Raw genomic sequence first — 19,850 nt, forward strand, 5'->3', positions numbered from 1 at the left:
TTTTTATTGATTTATTTTGATTGGGGCGAAAGGGGGGTGATTTAAACTTTTATATTTTTTTTATTTTTTTCACATTTTTAAAAACTTTTTTTTTTTACTTTTGCCATGCTTCTATAGCCTCCATGGGAGGCTAGAAGCAGGCACAGCCCGATCGGCTCTGCTACATAACAGCGATCATCAGATCGCTGTTATGTAGCTAAAATGCAGGTGTGCTGTGAGCGCCGACCACAGGGGGCCGCTCACAGCCACCGGCAATCAGTAACCATAGAGGTCTCAAGGACCTCTATGGTTACCTTCCTGACACATCGCCGACCCCCGATCATGTGACGGGGGTCGGCGATGCGCTCATATCCGGCCGCACGGCCGGATGCGGTAGTTAAATGCCGCTGTCTGAGTTTGACAGCGGCATTTAACTAGTTAATAGCGGCGGGTGATCGCGATTTCACCCGCCGCTATTGCGCGCACATGTCAGCTGTAAAAAACAGCTGACATGTCGCGACTTTGATGTGCGCTCACCGCCGGAGCGCACATCAAAGCGGGGGTCCCGACATGTGACGTACTATACCGTCACATGTCGGGAAGGGGTTAAAAAAAAAATTATTAAAATAAAAAATAGTTATATACTCACCCACCAGGATCCAGCGAAGCGCGCGCGGCTGCCGCCATCTTCCGTTCCCAGGATGCATGGCGAAATTACCCAGATGACGCGAGACCGCTAAGTCTTCTGGGTAATTTTGCAATGCATCTCTGGGAACGGAAGATGGCGGCAGGCGAGAGCGCATCGAACGACGGAAGGTGAGAATAGCAGGTTTTTTGGTTTTTCATTATTTTTAACATTAGATCTTTTTACTATTGATGCTGCATAGGCAGCATCAATAGTAAAAAGTTGGTCACACACAGTTAATAGCAGCGGTAACGGAGTGCGTTACCCGAGTATAACGCGGTCCGTTACCGCTGGCATTAACCCTGTGTGAGCGGTGATCGGAGGGGAGTATGAAGCGGGCGCCGGGCACTGCTTGCAGGGGAGTAGGGAGGGACTAAGCGGACTGTGCCCGTCGCTGATTGTTCGCGGCAGCCATGACAGGCAACTGGCGAGACCAATCAGCGACGCGGGATTTCCGTGACGGAAGTTGCCGACAGAAAGACGGAAGTACCCCTTAGACAATTATATATGAGATAGATAGATAGAGTTCATTAGTACAATGCAGGATGTGCTGAAAGTTTTTCATAAGAATTTGGGAAACTTATGAAATGTCCTATAAATGTCTGTTCTGTTCCTGATCTATGGCTCTGGGCTTTTAGTTGAGATGAAGCTGTGTTGCACTTTATGTACAGTGGGGAAAATACGGTAAGTATTTGATACACTGCCGATTTTTCATGTTTTCCCACCTACAAAGAATGGAGAGGTCTGTAATTTTTATCGTAGGTACACTTGAACTGTAAGAAACAGACTCTAAAAATAAAAACCAGAAAATCACATTGTATGATTTTTTAATAATGAAATTGCATTTCATTACATGAATTAAGTACGGTATTTCATCACCTACCAACGAGCAAGAATTCTGGCTCTCAGACCTGCTAGTTTTTCTTTAAGGCCGGGGTCACACTAGACCGCAATACGGACGAGTGCAATGCGAGAAAAAAAAAAAATTGCATAGCGCTCGACCCAATGTTAATCTATGGGCAGCTCCCATCATCCGATATTTTCTCGGCCGTATTCAGGATCCGAGTGAAATCGCAGCATGCTGCGATTGTCAGCGTATCTCGGCCGAGAATCGCCACTGCAAGTCTATGGGTGCGAGAAAAAAAATAAATAAATAAATCGGACTCCACACGGACCAGCAGTGTGACTTGCGAGAAATACGCAGCGGTGTTCTATAGAAAAGCCGGTAATTCAATTGCCGGCTTTTTCTTTCTCCTTCACAAACCCGACATGATATGAGACATGGTTTACATACAGTAAACCATCTCATATCCCTTTTTTTTTGCATATTCCACACTACTGTTAGGCTACGTTCACATTTGCGTTGTGCGCCGCAGCAACGCACAACGCAAACAAAAACGCAGCAAAACGCATGCACAACGCTGCGTTTTGCGCCACATGCGTCCTTTTTTTAATTGATTTTGGACGCAGCAAAAATGCAACTTGCTGCGTCCTCTGCGCCCGGACGCGTGCGCCGCAGGGATGCATGCGGCGCAAAACGCAAGTGCGACGCATGTCCATGCGCCCCCATGTTAAATATAGGGGCACATGACGCATGCGGCGACGCTGCGGCGCTCGACGCTGCGGCGCAGACCGCAAATGTGAACGTAGACTTAGTAGTGTGTATGTGCAAAATTTGGGCACTGTAGCTTGTAAAATAAAGGGTTAAATCGCTGAAAATATTGGCGTGGGCTCCCACGCAATTTTCTCCGCCAGAGTGGTATAAGCCAGTGACTGAGGTCAGATATTAATAGCCTAGAGAGGGTCCATGGTTATTGGCCCCCCTGGCTACAAACATCTGCCCCCAGCCACCCCAGAAAAGGCACATCTGGAAGATGCGCCTATTCTGGCACTTGGCCTCTCTCTTCCCATTTCCGTGTAGCGGTGGGATATGGGGTAATGAAGGGTTAATGTCACATTGCTCTTGTAAGGTGACATTAAGCCAGATTAATAATGGAGAGGTGTCAATTATGACACCTATCCATTATTAATCCAATAGTACGAAATGGTTAATAAAACACACACACATTTTTTACAAGTATTTTAATGAAATAAAGAGACAGGGTGTTTTAATATTTTATTATACTGGTAATCCACCTGAAGACCCTTGTCACCTGAAACAAAGTTTAACAAAACAAACAACAATATTCCATACCTTCCGTCTTTCCGTCAGTCCCACGATGTAAATCCATCTGAAGGGGTTAAATCATTTTACAGCCAGGAGCTAGGCTAATGCACCCGCTCCTGTCTGTAAAATGTTGTGAATGAATGGAGTTCAGGGGAATGTCCTGTAGTTACCTTGATTCGCGGTGATGAGCCCCCTGATGGATGTCCTCATATGAACTCGAGCGTGGGAAAAAGGCTCGAGTTCATATGAGGACATCCAGCAGGGGGCGCATCACAGCGAATCAAGGTAACTACAGGACATTCCCCTGAACTCCATTCATTCACAACATTTTACTGACATGTCCAGGTCAGTTTGAAGTTCGCCAATGACCATCTGGATGTTCCAGGAGGCATGGGAGAAGGTCATGTGGTCAGAGGAGAGCAAAATAGAACTTTTTGGTATCCACTCCACTCATCGTATTTGGAGGAAGAAGATGGATGAGTGCAACCCCAAAAACGCCATCCCAACCATGAAGAATGGTGGGGAAAACATCATACTTTGAGGGTACTTTTCTGCAAGGGGACATGACGACTGCACCGCATTGAAGGGAGGATGGACGGAATCATATATCGCAAGATTTTAACCAACAACCTCCTCCCCTCAGTAAGAGCATTGAAGATGGGTGATGGCTGGGTCTTCCAGCATGAAAATGACTCAAAACACATAGCCAGGGAACTGAAGAGTGATAGCAGATGGTTGAATTATTGGTTAGCTGACAGCTAACCAATGTGTATGGGTACCTTTAACATGGATTGGTATCACAGTCCATCGGTGACTATGTGCCACACTACACGTCCATGTGTAAGGCTCAGCTGTGTGCACGAGTTCTTAGTAGGCGTGCCACACTTTGGATAGTCTCTGCTTTTACGAAGGTCCCTTGACAAATGGTTAATTACAGCGTCCCCTTTCCCTCTTGGACCCCTAATCATCACCTGTAAATTAATTATAAGTGATTATGGTTACATTTACTTTCCCGTCCACAGGGAAAATGAAGCAGAACACAATTCCTTATATAACGCAGGACAGATCCTCCAGGACAAGAGACACTCTGGACAAGACAAGAGATTCCTTCATTAAACGCCCCTTTATTAACGGATCATCGCGTATATGAACAACAAGCGTATATGAAAATCACTTTAATAACAATCATGAAACAAAATCAATGTCATAATACAGAAAAGAGGAAAGACCAGGACAAATTGGGGATATGTAACATGGAAAGGAAAGTAAGAAACTAAAAGTATGTTACAAAAAATTAAAACAAAACCCAACGACAATTAAATCTACATTACAAGAGCACAGCCGGCAGAGTGCAAACAGGATATTTTTGGAGACACCGGAGAGATAGAGATTTGAAGTTGTTACTATTTGCTGCTCGCGAGCGATAAACGCTGCCAATTCCAGCTCAGGATATGCTCCAGCACATTCATCGGAGATAACAATGAGAAAAACAAATTCATGGCAGCGCCATGTGAACAATTACAGCTCGTGAAACAACCGGCGCTACACTCCATGTGCCATTAGTCAAGAGCAAACCGCGCCGCCGTTTACTGCAGCTCACAAGTATCATTAGTTATACGCTCGCTCTAGTTTACGCTTCCACGTAGAGGACCGGCAACACTGACAAATGCAACATCACAAACCCGCCAGATAGGCAAGAAGTCTAGTGAAGCTGGGTGACACCCAACACTAGCCCGTGTGTCCCCCAGTATTCCAGCACTGACGAGAAATGTGCGTTATTGGAAAAATACCTAAGCACCTTAGGATTACAAATTTGGGGGGCTGTTCCCAGTGACAGTGCCACCCTTGTCAATAGGCTCAGTGAGGTATAGCAGCTCAGCCACATTCATCTAAATGTACATTTATGTAAATATTTGTTTTTAACCTCAGAAAAGCCCTTTAAAGGAATTATCTGAGACCACAACATAAATGGAGGATAGAGACTAGGTCACCCATATCAGATCGGTGGGGATCCAACTTTCCGCACTCCGGTCAATCAGCCGTTTGCATGGTCCACAATGTTCCTTTTACATGCATGTCATACACCTGAGGCCACCACACACATTACTCTACAGTCAGTCCCGCCGATACAGGAGGGATCAGTAATCCCGCCGATACAGGAGGGATCAGTAATCCCGCCGATATAGGAGGGATCGGCAAACCGTGTTATGTATATAGGGGCCTCCTGACTCTACCCAACAAATTAAGGCTAACAACTATCTGAAGTGTATGGGGCCCCTAGTAGCGCTCGTGCTAGACATTGCTGTCCCATGTAAGAAGCGGTCCTATAGTAGGTGATATACCAACACTCGGGGTCCGCGCGTTCTCCTTGAGATCCAGCCAGAGTACAGGGTCTTAGGGCTCATTCAGATGCTAGTTTTAGTCATACGAGTTCTGTGGGTTTTTTTCACAGATAGAACTCACACCTATTCTACTCTATGGCGCTGTTCACATGTCTGTATTTATAGGGACTGGGCGGTCTGCACAAAATCACGGAGACAAGTCTGTAATTTGGTCAGAGTGCAGACCAAAAACATGCCAATGCAAGTCTATGGGGGGAAACACAGCCAGCATTTGGATGTCATTCGTGTCCTGCTGACATAGGAATGAGACACCTTAGGCTACGTTTCCAGCTTTTGATGCTGCAGATTCTCTGCACCCATTCAATAAAAATGTGTTACTTTTTATTTTTTTAATAAATATGCAGAGTACAAAAAAAAAAAAAAAAAAACACTCCGCAACAACTCATAATGGGAACCTAGCCATAAAAGGGACTGTCAGCACAGAATGTCAGAAGTCCTGCTGCTCGGTGCAATCACAAATACACCTTCCCGCCTGCTTGTTTTCCCTGTATCTCCTGCCTCATCTTCTATGATTGACAGCTCTGTCCTCCTAGAGCCAGAGGAGAGCGGAGAAGGATAGAAAACAAGCAGGCGGGGAGGAGTATATAAATGACTGGCCGCCGTGACGCACCGAGCGCCTGTACTTGGTGTGAACAGTCCTTCTGTGCTGACCGAGCCCCTGCACATTACCTGACTAGAGGCAGTATGCCGCCGATCAGCTACCGGTCTGTTGATTGCCGGTTTACACAGGCGGAGCCCGCTCCAGATGTGCACTGTACGATCTGTAATAGATGGTATATATAGGCTGCTGCTGTTCACAGGTCCTGTATACATAAGATCAGGGATGGAACCGCCGCACAGGGGGCCACTTCACATTCCAATCAGCAGGCAGGTACGAGGGGCCCACAGACTGTTCTTGCATAGGGGCCCTCTACTGTGTGCACCACTGCATGAGAGGATGGCGGGAATGATGAGGTTTTGTGCCACTGAAAAGATGATTTTATGTGACCGTGTTCTGCACCCTCATCGGCAGCCCGTTTAGACTGCAAGATCATCACAAAAGAAGCATTCTTAGGGACGCGCATTCTCAATAACCGTGCAGTGTGTGTAAATGGACCTTAGCACACTTTTCCCTGGGAAGGATTGCCTGTAGAGTACATTGGCATGGTTCCTACCTATAGGTGGCGCTACAGGGGAAGTTTAAGTTTTCTGTCTTATGGAGAACTAACTTACATTCAAGGGTGCAATCAAAATGCTAACGGGGGTAGGGGTCATAAACATCACGGAGGGCGTTTATAAGGAGAATGTATAAAGCAATTAAAGGGAACCTGTCACCCCCAAAATGGAAGTTGAGCTAAGCCCACCAGCATCAGGGGCTTATCTACAGCATTCTGTAATGCTGTAGATAAGCCCCCGATGTATCCTGAAAGATGATAAAAAGAGGTTAGATTATACTCACCCAGGGGCGGTCCCGCTGCGGTTCTGGTCCGATGGGCGTCGCGGTCTGGTCCTGGGCCTCCCATCTTCTTACGATGACGTCCTCTTCTTGTCTTCACGCTGCGGCTCCGGCGCAGGCGTACTTTGTCTGCCCTGTTGAGGGCACAGTACTGCAGTGCGCAGGCGCCGGGAAAGGTCAGAAAGGCCCAGGGCAGATAAGGTACGCCTGCGCCGTGCTATGAAGATGGGAGGCGCTGGACCGGACCGCGACACCCAACGGACCTGGACTGCAGCGGGACCGCCCCTGGGTGAGTATAATCTAACCTCTTTTTTCTCATCTTTCAGGTTACATCAGGGGCTTATCTACAGCATTACAGAATGCTGTAGATAAGCCCCTGATGCCGGTGCGCTTAGCTCACCTTCCATTTTGGGGGTGACAGGTTCCCTTTACGTGTGTAGTATAGTGAAGCCCCAATCATTGCTCTGAACATGGGGTCCTGACTTCTACAAGACGTTTGGAGGGTCACACACACACACACACACACACACACACACACACACACACACACACACACACACACACACACACACAGTGCCATTACCAGGAACCCAGTAAGTAGCAATATCCATGAGAGCAGCTGATCCATCTCTCCCAGCACATGAACGGAGCTCATCATCTCTCCCCCGGCATGACAGGAGCGCACACAGAGTCTCTATCAGCGGAGACATGGTAACTTCATTCTGGACAGACTGTCCTTACAAAAGATGAATCGTACAGCAAAATCGATATCTGCCTGGTACAGTGAGACGCCATCTCTGGCAGGATAAGTAATGACTGCGCTGCCAAATAAGCGGATCATATCCAGGAGGCGGCGGAGCGATATCTGCACAAAATGTGAGGTTGAACTTTCATTCAATCGGAGTAATAATGTTTTCATGTGCTCCACACGGCACTGTCACATACAGACACAAAGGCAGCAGAAAGAGCGAGCTCAAAAGAGAAGTATTCAATCCACAAACAAGCAAGTCATATACTCAAGGAGCCGATATTTAGTGATTCACACCGGCTTGCTCATCAACACAATTTTAAAAGGATATTCCCAAACTTAAAAATGATGGCATATTGGGTTGCACGTGTACATGTGATCCATGGTGACTGCATGTCCTCATGGTGCAGACATGTGAGCCTCGGCACTAGCGCAGCCCCATATGGTGGCACAGAAGTCACCGCATGGTTAAAACACTGGCAGCTATATCACACAGACACTATGGGTGACATTCATTATTGCATTTACGCCGGTTTCTATTTAGTTGTTGATAGCTTTCATTCGCACTTTTTGTAAAGTCTATTTTATGCGCGTTTGCCTGCGGGTTTTTTTTATATGTTGTAGGCAGGATTTATGGTTTAGAGATATTTTCAACTCATTCATCGTTTGCAACCTTTAGAGAAATTAAAAAGTTAAAAAAAAAAAAAAAAGTTTCATTTTTGCAGTCCATCTCTGGAGTCATTTTAATCCAGATATTTTTGTACACATTTTGGACCTTCGTGGAACATGCATTATCTTTGTGCACAAAAGAAAAATAAAAAAAATTCACAAAGGCGGTTACACAGCAAAAATAGAGCACTTTTTATTTTGCACAAAATTCATGATGTAGGTGCTCACTTTGAAGAATTTGATGTACAAAACATAATTGAATAAGAAAAACTGGCATAGATTTCTCTTCTCAAAGAAGCACTCCTCCCATCAATTTTTTTATCCTCTTAATATATTGCAGTCCATCATATTATATAGCACTGTACTTACAATTGCTCATTTTGCCTTTCTACCCATCTAATCCTTTTCTTTTCCATTAAGTATGACATCACGTGATTAAAAACTGACTAGCGGAATCCTTCTAAACTCTATGCAGAAACAGGAGGACAATTTTGCCTGTGTAAAAGTCAGGAGTCACTGCAAAAGGGTGGAGGAGAGCATCTGGGTGAGGAGTTGAAGAGGGGAATGATAAATTTTAGGAAAAGAGACTTCCTGTCTCTACATAGCACAGAATAGAGAAGAATTAGCTGGGTAGAAGGACAAAATGAGCAATTGTAAGTACACAGTGCAATATAATATGACTGCAATATAATTTAAATTTGCAGAACATTAGGCAAGTATGCCCCTTTACATGAATTACAGAACCTATATTACAAAGTGAATGCATACTGCTAGGATATGTCACTGCTTCGAGGTCTGACATCCAGGACCTCCACTGATCCGGAGAATGAATACTGCTAATTCAGAAGGAATCTTGCAGCACTAAACTAAAGCATTATATTTGTCACTGGTCAATTCAACCATGACATTCACGAGCTGCAGACCTCCTAGATACTCCCATAGTGACCCATGGCCTAATTATCGATGTTGCCGCCATGCTGGTGTAACAGTTTTATCAGGTTTACGCCAGCGAGGAGGAATGCAACATGGTGTTCATTTATGAGAGATCGGTTTCTCAGAAAGACATTGTATGACAGATGACCCACAGTTCCAGGTAGCAATGTATATACACAACACAAGAAAGTACAAGACAGTGAAAACATTAGGACAGGAAGATGGCACCGTGCCAGGGCAGAGATCACAGGGCAGTGTGGCAGGCAACATTCAATGTGACAGTCACTCACCCGTCACATGAAAACTGTCAGATATACACACTGCATCTGATTGTCTAAATGAAGGAATCTGCCTCTGACACAAAAGTATACTGAGCCTCATTCATACTCGTGGTGTATGACCACCGGGGCTGAAACAAAACTAGCCAAAAAGTTAGCAAACTTTCTATAAGGTCTTGTTTAGACGTATGTCTTGCAAAAAACTCCTTTTTAAAACGGAGGTTTGAGAAGATAAAAATAAGGTACATTAAAAAAAAAAAAAAAAAAAAAGGTATTAGTATTTTTAAAAATGTGTCACTTTTCTGTGCCACTGGGAAACTTGTCTGCTTATAAAATACAATGCAAAACTTCTGCATTGCAGTGTGTCATGCCTGTCAGAATGATGGCGACAGGCGTCCTAGTAGGCTACGCCTGTAACGGGGTGACGGAGCGAGCACCCGTCCCATGGCATGACTACTTTAATGAATGGTTGGCATCTATATCGTCTATGATCCTAACCATCCCGTCAGTGTCTGCGCCAATATTCAGCTGGCTCCTTTGTCAGTACATGGGCAGAGCTCCAGGCCTGTGCCATGACATGTTCAAGCACTTTGTAGCATTTTTATTTTTCTACATTTTTAAAAAGTTAAATAACAAAAACAAAATCAATGTTTTACCCAAATTACACTGCGTCCTGAAAAAAATAAATGAATAAGGCCACAAATCTAAGAAAATGCTCTGGAAGAAAAAGCTCATCTGAAAGTAAGAAACATCCAAAACCCATTACTATTTTTACAACGGTAATAAGATGAAATCAGGAAACACAAGAAACAAAGGGAACGAGACGAGAACAATCCTGGGACGCAGCGCTCTATAAAAGAAAGCACATGTATTATAAGCCGACTGTGACAGAGGATCCCACACTGCGGAGGACAGGAGGCCCATGAAGTCCCAGTACAGAGGATGACGCTTGCTTTCCGACATCTTTTTACAACAGTATCCAAGGACAGGTGAAGACGATGAGGGCTGTGAGGCGAAATATTGCAATCAATGAATGAGAGGCTGTTGCTAGAGCACTGATGCATGACGGGAGCGGACAAGCACGGCCGGCTGACAGGCTTACATTATATCGCATGGATGAGGCATAGCACTTTTTGTAATTATTTGATGGCATGTGCCCTCTTACTACTGGGCAGAATAACATCATTGGCTTCTAGGTGGTGAAGTGTGACCCCAGAATGAAGCGTCCTAAAGAACGACTTACAGAACATTTACACCTTGGCACAAGGGGATGAGGTATGAAGTGAGGGCTCATTCTTGCCCATGTCACTTGGATATAGAAGAGACGCTGGCATGGGCAGTTTCCAAGTGCCCCCCTAATGCCAAGGTCATTTTAGATATACTCTGCTTCACCATCAATCCAGGAGGAGAAAGTGCCCAGTGTAGAAAATAACTGGGTCCTCCGGATAACTTAAGGGGTATTCCCACTAAATACTAGGACCGGTAATAAAACTCCAAAAAAAAGGCAAACAAAAAAAGCCCAAATTAAAAAAAATGTAACAATATTTATTGAACAAATATATAAAACAATACTAAAAGAAGATGAAAAAGGTGCAGAAATGCCTGTGCAGTGACAATCGCCACATATATTTATGATGCCTAGTGGTCAATCAGAATTGTGATCGTTAAAATTGAACTGGATTAATAGGAGCTGAACAAACAGTGGAAGCTATGAATGTGCAGTAAAATATGTTGGAGAAACCAAAGAAGTTGTATAATTTGCAAAAATCCAATATACAGATGTACCATATAAGATAAAGTGCTGGTGCATTTGGGATAACAAGGCATAGAAATAAAACTACTGGTGTAGGGTAAAGGTGTCGGCCTCGATATACACAGTTGTTAACCTAAAGGCTGCCAATCCATAAGAGTATGAGAACAAGAATCAAAGAAGCAATCAAAAGACATCATCACAGAGCACTACAGATACGACCTGAGTGGGCTGGGGCACAGGACAAAGGACCCCAACCTATGTTTCGCTTTATAGCTTCTTCCTGGGGGTATGTGTCAGGACAATTAAATGTATGATCACTGGGACCACCACCAAGAATAAAGGTCCCCTGTGCAAGCGTGGATGCTGAAGCTCAGCTTCAATTACTTTGAGCCTAGAAAAGGGAATGTAGCAGTGATCTCACACAGGTGACTTTAAGGTCCATTTCTCAGGATCTAAGTGGTCACTGTTTTCAGAGTTAAATTCCTCCAGATGGGATGCATCATTACACACGTCTTATATATAGAGATGATCTACACAGTGCTTTGTAAGCACATGACATTACATACGGCGTACTAATAAAGAAATACAGTGATAATTCTGCAGCGTCCAGGGCTGAAATCTCCCAGAATTCCTTATTAGCTCAATGTCCACAGAGATACTGCTCTGGTGATTTGCTTTCTGAGAAGCCTCATCATCAGGCAGCACAGTAATCAGGCAGTACAGTGCCTCACTCCACCATAGGACCTCTGCTAAACTCTCCATCAAGAACCCTCCTGACAGCACTGACCAGCTCTGGCCTATAACACAGGCTATAATAGCGACATTCCCAGCAGGCATGCACGTCATCTCCAGTATAAAACATGAAAGTGGTGCCAACATCAGCAACCGAATGCTCGGCATTCCTGCCACAAGCTAGTGGGTGGCACTGTTACCAACAATACTTAAAACTTTTGTTACATGCATCGCCCTGCCATACCCAACACTCCTGGCACACGCCTGGGCATAATTAGAGTCCAAATCCGTCACCAAGAAAAGGTAGATAACCCCATTAGGAACACATGCAGAACTCACATGGCGCATATACCCAATACAGAACATGTGCCACACTGTGTCCGCATCTCCTCTAGGCACAAATCTATGGGTTATAAAGGTGGCATCATGAGAGTCCTAATACACCTGACAAACACCAGGGGTATATCAACACAAAATTGGTGCCAAAATATCAGCCAAGCACACACACATCAGTAAGGCTACGTTCACATTTGCGTTCTGCGCCGCAGCGTCGTCGCCGCAACAAAACGCATGCGTCGTGCGGCCCTATCTTTAACATTGGGGCCGCATGGCGCCGCATGTACATGCGTTGTCATGCGTTTTGGTGCGTCGTACGCCGCATGCGGCGTTAGGGCGCACCTGTCAGGGCGCGGCAAACGCAACATGTTGCATTTTTTTTGCGGCGCTGACTTTTTAAAAAACGCATGCGTCGTGTTTGCGTCGTCGATGCGCCTTTTTTCCCATTGATTTGTATTGACAACGCAGACGACGCAAGTACTTGCGTCGTGGTGCGTTGTACGACGCATGCGTTTTCCAATAAATATGCAAAACATTGTATAGATTTTGGGGGGGCGCATGCGGCGCAAAACGCAGCGTTTTTTGTTCAAAACGCAACTGCGGTTTTTGTTTGCGTTGTGCGTTGCGGCGCCGACGCTGCGGCGCACAACGCAAATGTGAACGTAGCCTAAACACATGACCGTTGCCACATACCAGGGAGCTAGTGTCCACCACATGCCAGGCAGTGCCATTACTACCAGTTGGGTATGCTCCATACTGTCACATGCCAGGCGATGGCATTACTACCAGTTGGGTATGCTCTATACTACCACATGCCAGGCAGTGCCATTACTACCAGTTGGATATGCTCTATACTACCACATGCCAGGCAGTGCCATTACTACCAGTTGGGTATGCTCCATACTGTCACATGCCAGGCGATGGCATTACTACCAGTTGGGTATGCTCTATACTACCACATGCCAGGCAGTGCCATTACTACCAGTTGGGTATGCTCTATACTACCACATGCCAGGCGGTGCCATTACTACCAGTTGGGTATGCTCTATACTACCACATGCCAGGCGGTGCCATTACTACCAGTTGGGTATGCTCTATACTGCCACATGCCAGGCGGTGCCATTACTACCAGTTGGGTATGCTCTATACTGCCACATGCCAGGCGGTGCCATTACTACCAGTTGGGTATGCTCTATACTGCCACATGCCAGGCAGTGCCATTACTACCAGTTGGATATGCTGTATACTACCACATGCCAGGCGATGCCATTACTACCAGGTGGGTATGCTGTATACTACCACATGTCAGGCAGTGCCATTACTACCAGCTGGGTATGCTCTATACTACCACATGCCAGGCAGTGCCATTACTACCAGTTGGGTATGCTCTATACTACCACATGCCAGGCAGTGCCATTACTACCACATGGGTATGCTCTGTACTACCACAAGCCAGGCGGTGCCATTACTACCAGTTGGGTATGCTCTAAACTACCACATACCAGGCGGTGCCATTACTACCAGTTGGGTATGCTCTATACTACCACATGCCAGGCGGGTATGCTCTATACTGCCACATGCCAGGCAGTGCCATTACTACCAGTTGGGTATGCTCTAAACTACCACATACCAGGCGGTGCCATTACTACCAGTTGGGTATGCTCTATACTACCACATGTCAGGCGGGTATGCTCTATACTGCCACAAGCCAGGCGGTGCCATTACTACCAGTTGGGTATGCTCTAAACTACCACATACCAGGCGGTGCCATTACTACCAGTTGGGTATTCTCTATACTACCACATGCCAGGCGGGTATGCTCTATACTGCCACATGCCAGGCAGTGCCATTACTACCAGTTGGGTATGCTCTATACTACATGCCAGGCGGTGCCATCACTACCAGTTGGGTATGCTCTATACTACATGCCAGGCGGTGCCATCACTACCAGTTGGGTATGCTCTATACTACCACATGCCAGGCAGTGCCATCACTACCAGTTGGGTATGCTCTATACTACCACATGCCAGGCAGTGCCATCACTACCAGTTGGGTATGCTCTATACTACCACATGCCAGGCGGTGCCATCACTACCAGTTGGGTATGCTCTATACTACCACATGCCAGGCGGTGCCATCACTACCAGTTGGGTATGCTCTATACTACCACATGCCAGGCGGTGCCATTACTACCAGTTGGGTATGCTCTATACTGCCACATGCCAGGCGGTGCCATTACTACCAGTTGGGTATGCTCTATACTGCCACATGCCAGGCGGTGCCATTACTACCAGTTGGGTATGCTCTATACTACCACATGGCAGGCTGTGCCATTACTACCAGTTGGGTATACTCTATACTACCACATGCCAGGCGGTGCCATCACTACCAGTCGGGCATGCTCTATACCACCACATGGCAGGCGGTGCCATTACTACCAGTTGGGTATGCTCTATACTACCACATGCCAGGCGGTGCCATCACTACCAGTTGGGTATGCTCTATACTACCACATGCCAGGCGGTGCCATTACTACCAGTTGGGTATGCTCTATACTACCACATGCCAGGCAGTGCCATTACTACCAGTTGGGTATGCTCTATACTGCCACATGCCAGGCGGTGCCATTACTACCAGTTGGGTATGCTCTATACTGCCACATGCCAGGCGGTGCCATTACTACCAGTTGGGTATGCTCTATACTACCACATGGCAGGCTGTGCCATTACTACCAGTTGGGTATGCTCTATACTACCACATGCCAGGCAGTGCCATCACTACCAGTCGGGTATGCTCTATGCCACCACATGGGCACACTTATGGACTTCCTCAGCATCCTATGGGTGAGAGCATTGCACCTGGGCATACCCAGCAGCCTGGTGACATGCCAGGAGGCGACTCCATTCCCAGCTGGGCACAGACAATATCCACATCAGGGGGCACAAAGGAAAAGCCCCCCAGTGACCTTGGAGAAATAAATGGCCCCCGGGGGCCGGAGCTCACCTTTCTGCCCGCTGAATGCCGTGTACCAGGACAGGGAGAGAAAGATGCAAAAGCAGAAGGCGAGCAGAGTCAAGAAAGTGCCATTGCGGAGCCTCATCTCCTCCTCCTGCTGCTCCTCAGCCTGGGCGGGGGCGGCTGCATGTCCGGGGGTCGGAGGAGGATGATGTACGGTGTAGCCCTCTCTATCCGCGGCGTGTAGCAGCACTAAGCTCCCGGGAGCGACGACTGACAGAAGAGACACAGCGGAGCGCTGCACAGAGGCGCGGCCCCGGCCACCCGAGTGACGAGCCTGACGGGGGCGGGGACGCGGGAGCGCGCACCCGTGACGTCATACTGCTCCGGCGAAACAACAACTGTCAGCTGCCAGCGGTGTTCTGTGCGCGGCGGTGGCGAGCACGTCACATTCTAGGTATTACATCGTGCGCCGCAGGTTATAACAGGACAAGGCGTCCAATAGAAAACCTCCGTCAGTACCAACCAATCACGGGCTGGCTTTCATTTTCTTGTAGTGGAGTAGAACATGAAAGGGGGCATTTGATTGGTTCTTGTCAGGGTTGACTCCAAGTTTAGAGTTTCAGTGTAGGCCCCTCTTCTCTTTCCATTTTTCCTCCTTGTGTTTCCTGTTTGGGATAAATATGATGATATTTCATTGGGTCGGACAGTTACGCACTCGGTGATACCAAACATTGTAGGTTTTATTATTACGTTTTATTTACCAAAATATGTTTTGGGACAAATATGAACTTTAATTTTTTCCATTTTTGAAAAAATATTTTTCAGGAGCTGAGGAACGCTCTATACAGGCAGCATCCGAGAGAGTAACGGTTACTGACTGCACATTGTTAACCTCTTAGATGCCACTGTCAGTCGTGATCGCGGGGTGCTATTGGTTGTCATGGTAACTGGGGCCTACTGGCTGCCGTGCCATGCCGTAATTGTACAACAGGCTGCATTATTTGTGATCAAGTGGTCGCAGTATGAAGTCTCCTAAAATATGAGAATCATTAAAGAAATGGTTAAATGACGCCCTATTCCCGAAAGCCAATAGTGAAATCTGAATCTCTTTGATCTCAACGTTCATGTAATTGTATGAACTATATGAAATATCAAAATATTTGAGGCCTTACACCAAAATGGAAAAGAAAATTGGAAATAGACTGATCGCTGGTCTTTGGCCACATTCCCCCCCCCCCCCCCCCCACATAAAAAAGGAAGAAATGGAGTAAAAAGAGATCAGAAAGTCGTATGAACCCTCAACCAAGCAATACAAGAGTTATAGTGGTCATTATATGGTGACTAAAGCCAACATTTTGGGGGGTTATTTTGTTTATTTCTCCTTTCACAATATATTTTTTTTAATTTTGAACTGCATAAATCTCTAAAAAGCGGCAGAGGGGCTGATAGAACCTTTTTTTTTAACGTTCTTGTTGAAATATGGGGTTTTGAAGCTTGGGGCGCCCAATATGTGAATTTACGCTCCACTAAAGATTCTTCTCTAGGAGCGTTTACTTTTACTTACTGATATATGGTGAATCAAAATAGGGGGCTCAGAGTATAAGTGTTCTGCATTTGCTGATGACCTGCCAATTTATTTAACTAATCCACAAATCTCACTTCCTCTCCTGATGTCTGAGCTGGCACGTTTTAGTAGTTGGTCCAATTTTAAGATCAATCTCGAAAAATCTGAATCCATGAATATTTCCCTACCCTTGCGAATGGTGAATATTCTGAAATCTAATTTTCCATTTAAATGACCCTCAAATAATCATATTAACTACTTGGGCACCATTATTTTGGCAGATTTATCAGAGTTGTTTGACTTGAACTTTTGCCAATTTTTGTCCAGATTGGAAGAGGATCTTAATTCCTGGAACCGTGGAGAATTCTCCTGGTTTGGCCAGGCAAGCATCCTCAAATTGACTGTATTGCCTAGACTTTTGTATTTACTACAAACTATCCCGATATAAATCCCATAGTCCTCCTGGATGAGGGTCCAACGTAAATTCAGACAATTTGGTTGGTCGGCGGGACACACAAGAATTCGTAGTACTGTTTTGCTGCTTCCAAAAGATTTGGGGGTGTAGGTTTGCCGGACTGCTGAAAATACTATCTGGCGTCCGCCCATGCAAGAATCTTAGATATTCCTCACTGTAGAGAATCTAAACTGTGGGCACGTATGGCCTATGAGTCTTGTCTTGCATCAGTTTTCACTCTACCATGGACTTGGCCTATTTTGGCCCGAAATAACATCTCTATACCATTTAGTCTCAGGCAAACACTCAAAACTATCCACATTCCTAGTATAAAGGGAATTCTAATTGACCCATTAGGACCATTATCCCCAATAATAGATAAACCAAAATTCCCATCAGGTGTCTCCTCAAGCCTTTTTTTTGGGTAGCTCCAAGAGAAACCCCTTGCGTCTTTATCATGTGGCCCCTGAGGGTGTATTGCTTCCCCTCTCAGCTATTCTAGGTGATCGTCCACAGAAAGCGAGATATTCTTTTGAATACATTCAACTAGAGCATTTTTTCTCTACATTTGCCAATCATTTAGAATGGGTGCGCCCCCTTTCTTCGTGTGAATTCCTATGTATGGCTCCCACTGACCCTGTACACACAATCTCCGATATCTATAAGCTTCTATTAGATAGTGATCTGGTTATGCTTCCCCCTTTTTGTAAGGTGTGGGAAATGGAGCTCCATCAAACCTTTACAAGAGAACAATGGTATAAATGTTTCCAACTCTCTCATAAATCTAATATAGCCACTAAAGCTCAGGAAACTAGTTATAAAATAGTATCTAGATGGCATCGTGTTCCTTCGGTCTTGCATAAACGGTTCCCGGGAGTATCCAACTGGTGCTGGTGATGTGGGGCCCATGTGGGTTAGATGTGGCATATATGATGGGCATTCCTGGCCTTGGCGGCCTTCTGGGAAGGTGTTCTTAAAGCGAGTAAAGAAATGACGGGAGTGTCAATCCCTAAAAGCCCGGAAGCAATTCTACTATTTATGTTTCCCATGCTTAAGAATGCTTTCAAGAAATTACTATTGAGGCACCTTCCTCAGGCCGCCAAGGTGGTAATTCCACGACACTGGAAGTCTTTAGAACCGTCTTCGCTAGAGGAATAGTTTGTGGAGGTGGCTAGAGTTCTCCGGATGGAATTCCTGATAGCCCATACACAAGAGGCAGCTAACAAAGTGGCTGCAAAATGGTTTCATTGGGAATCCTTCTTATCGTCATCGATGAACCAAAATATGCAAAGATAATTTCTACCTTATCCTTCTACGATATTTGATACGCTGGTATCATAGTACATACTCTGTCTGTCTTTTAGTGATTTGTCCTCATGGTCCCTACAAACATTTCTTCTCTTCTCTCTTCTCCTTCTTGTTATTTAGTTTAACAGATTATCAATTGTCTTTTGCAAACTTCTGTTGATACGGTGTGGAGTTGTTTGTTTTCATGCAATGCCTGCATTGGCATTCTTTGATAGGGGAAACAATTCAATGCTCCCAAAGAAGAGTCTCTGCCATCAATCCCTTGGTTGAAGGGTAAAATTGAATATAATAGGTGCCCTACCCTTTAAAAACCTATATATCTGCAATTTAATGGAGTGTTCATCAGCCTCTTTTTTCAGTATATTTGCAGTTTAAAATTAACAATATTGCAAAAGTTTATTTTTAAATAGTAAAACAGACAAACAAAACAGTTACTTTGTAAAAACTGAACCCCACAAAACAATGTCCAAATTGTGTTGTTTTTTTCTCACCTTGATGGAAAACTAAAAAAAGTTATGGCTTTTTGAAAAAGAGGAAAAAAACCCCCAAAACTTAAAGACCAAAGATGGCTGTATCTTCAGTGGATTAAAACACCTTGCAGTATAGTCATAAGATCTGACCGGAGTGCCAGGTGCACTAATGGTGTTTGCACCTGTTTTGGGAAGAAATCTACACATGTTACGTGAAGTGTAAATGCGTCATTACATTTCAGCTCTCATGCTGGGGTTGTGATGTCTGACTCCTGCCACATGCGTCTGTACGATGAAACCAATATAATTGGAGATGTGTGTGACTACATAATGGACCTCTCTGTGTGAGAAAAACGACGCTCATAGCGGGTATAGATTTAATTTTCTTGCACAAAGATAGAAAAATATATGCCAAGTTCATCAATGTGTAAAATTGCACAGAACGTGTAAAAACAAGCAACTTTGCAATTTTCCCCTTATTAAAAATCCTCTCTGTTCCGGAGAGTGGAAGGATTTATTTATTATTTTATAATATACAGCTCGTTGCCTATGGTTTGAGCCAACTCAGCAGTCTCAGAGTGGGCGGTTAGTGAAGCCAGAAGTGCGCGTAGTGAGAAGGCATCAGGCTTTAGACTCTATGCTTTATGTTTCTGTGCAGCTCCCCTTGATGCAGAGGTAATGTTACCTCTGCAAACAGCCTGGGAGAGAGCACTGACTTCTGCTAGCAGCCTGGGAGGCAGCACAGGTCAGACCAGCAGGCAACCACTGGCTCTACCTACCTGTCAGTCTTCAAAAGAACCGTGCCCCCTCAAAACAGGAACCTAGGTGATGGGGACACATCTTGAGAAACCCCTTTAAGTGATGGGTATCTCATAATAAATTGAGCATGTCTTACCCCAGTGCATTGCTATATAAGACTGCTGTAAGAAACACCAGCCATAGTCAATCCTCTCACTAGTAGGTGTAATATGTCGCCCTT

The 19,850-nt window shown here is 45.3% G+C and overlaps 1 protein-coding gene across 1 annotated transcript in view; it reads right to left on the reverse strand.

Moving 5' to 3' along the window:
* The window catches only part of MGAT4B (alpha-1,3-mannosyl-glycoprotein 4-beta-N-acetylglucosaminyltransferase B), a 381,341-nt gene extending 365,937 nt beyond the window's left edge, over positions 1-15,404 (reverse strand). Inside the window, exon 1 of the mRNA XM_077266297.1 lies at positions 15,121-15,404. Within this exon, the coding sequence (XP_077122412.1) occupies positions 15,121-15,217 (97 nt within the window). The 5' untranslated portion in view covers positions 15,218-15,404. The remainder of the gene's footprint in view (positions 1-15,120) is intronic.
* Positions 15,405-19,850: the final 4,446 nt, after the last annotated feature.

Source organism: Ranitomeya variabilis, chromosome 5 (genome assembly GCF_051348905.1).
Source record: "Ranitomeya variabilis isolate aRanVar5 chromosome 5, aRanVar5.hap1, whole genome shotgun sequence".
NCBI classification, from domain to species: domain Eukaryota; kingdom Metazoa; phylum Chordata; class Amphibia; order Anura; family Dendrobatidae; genus Ranitomeya; species Ranitomeya variabilis.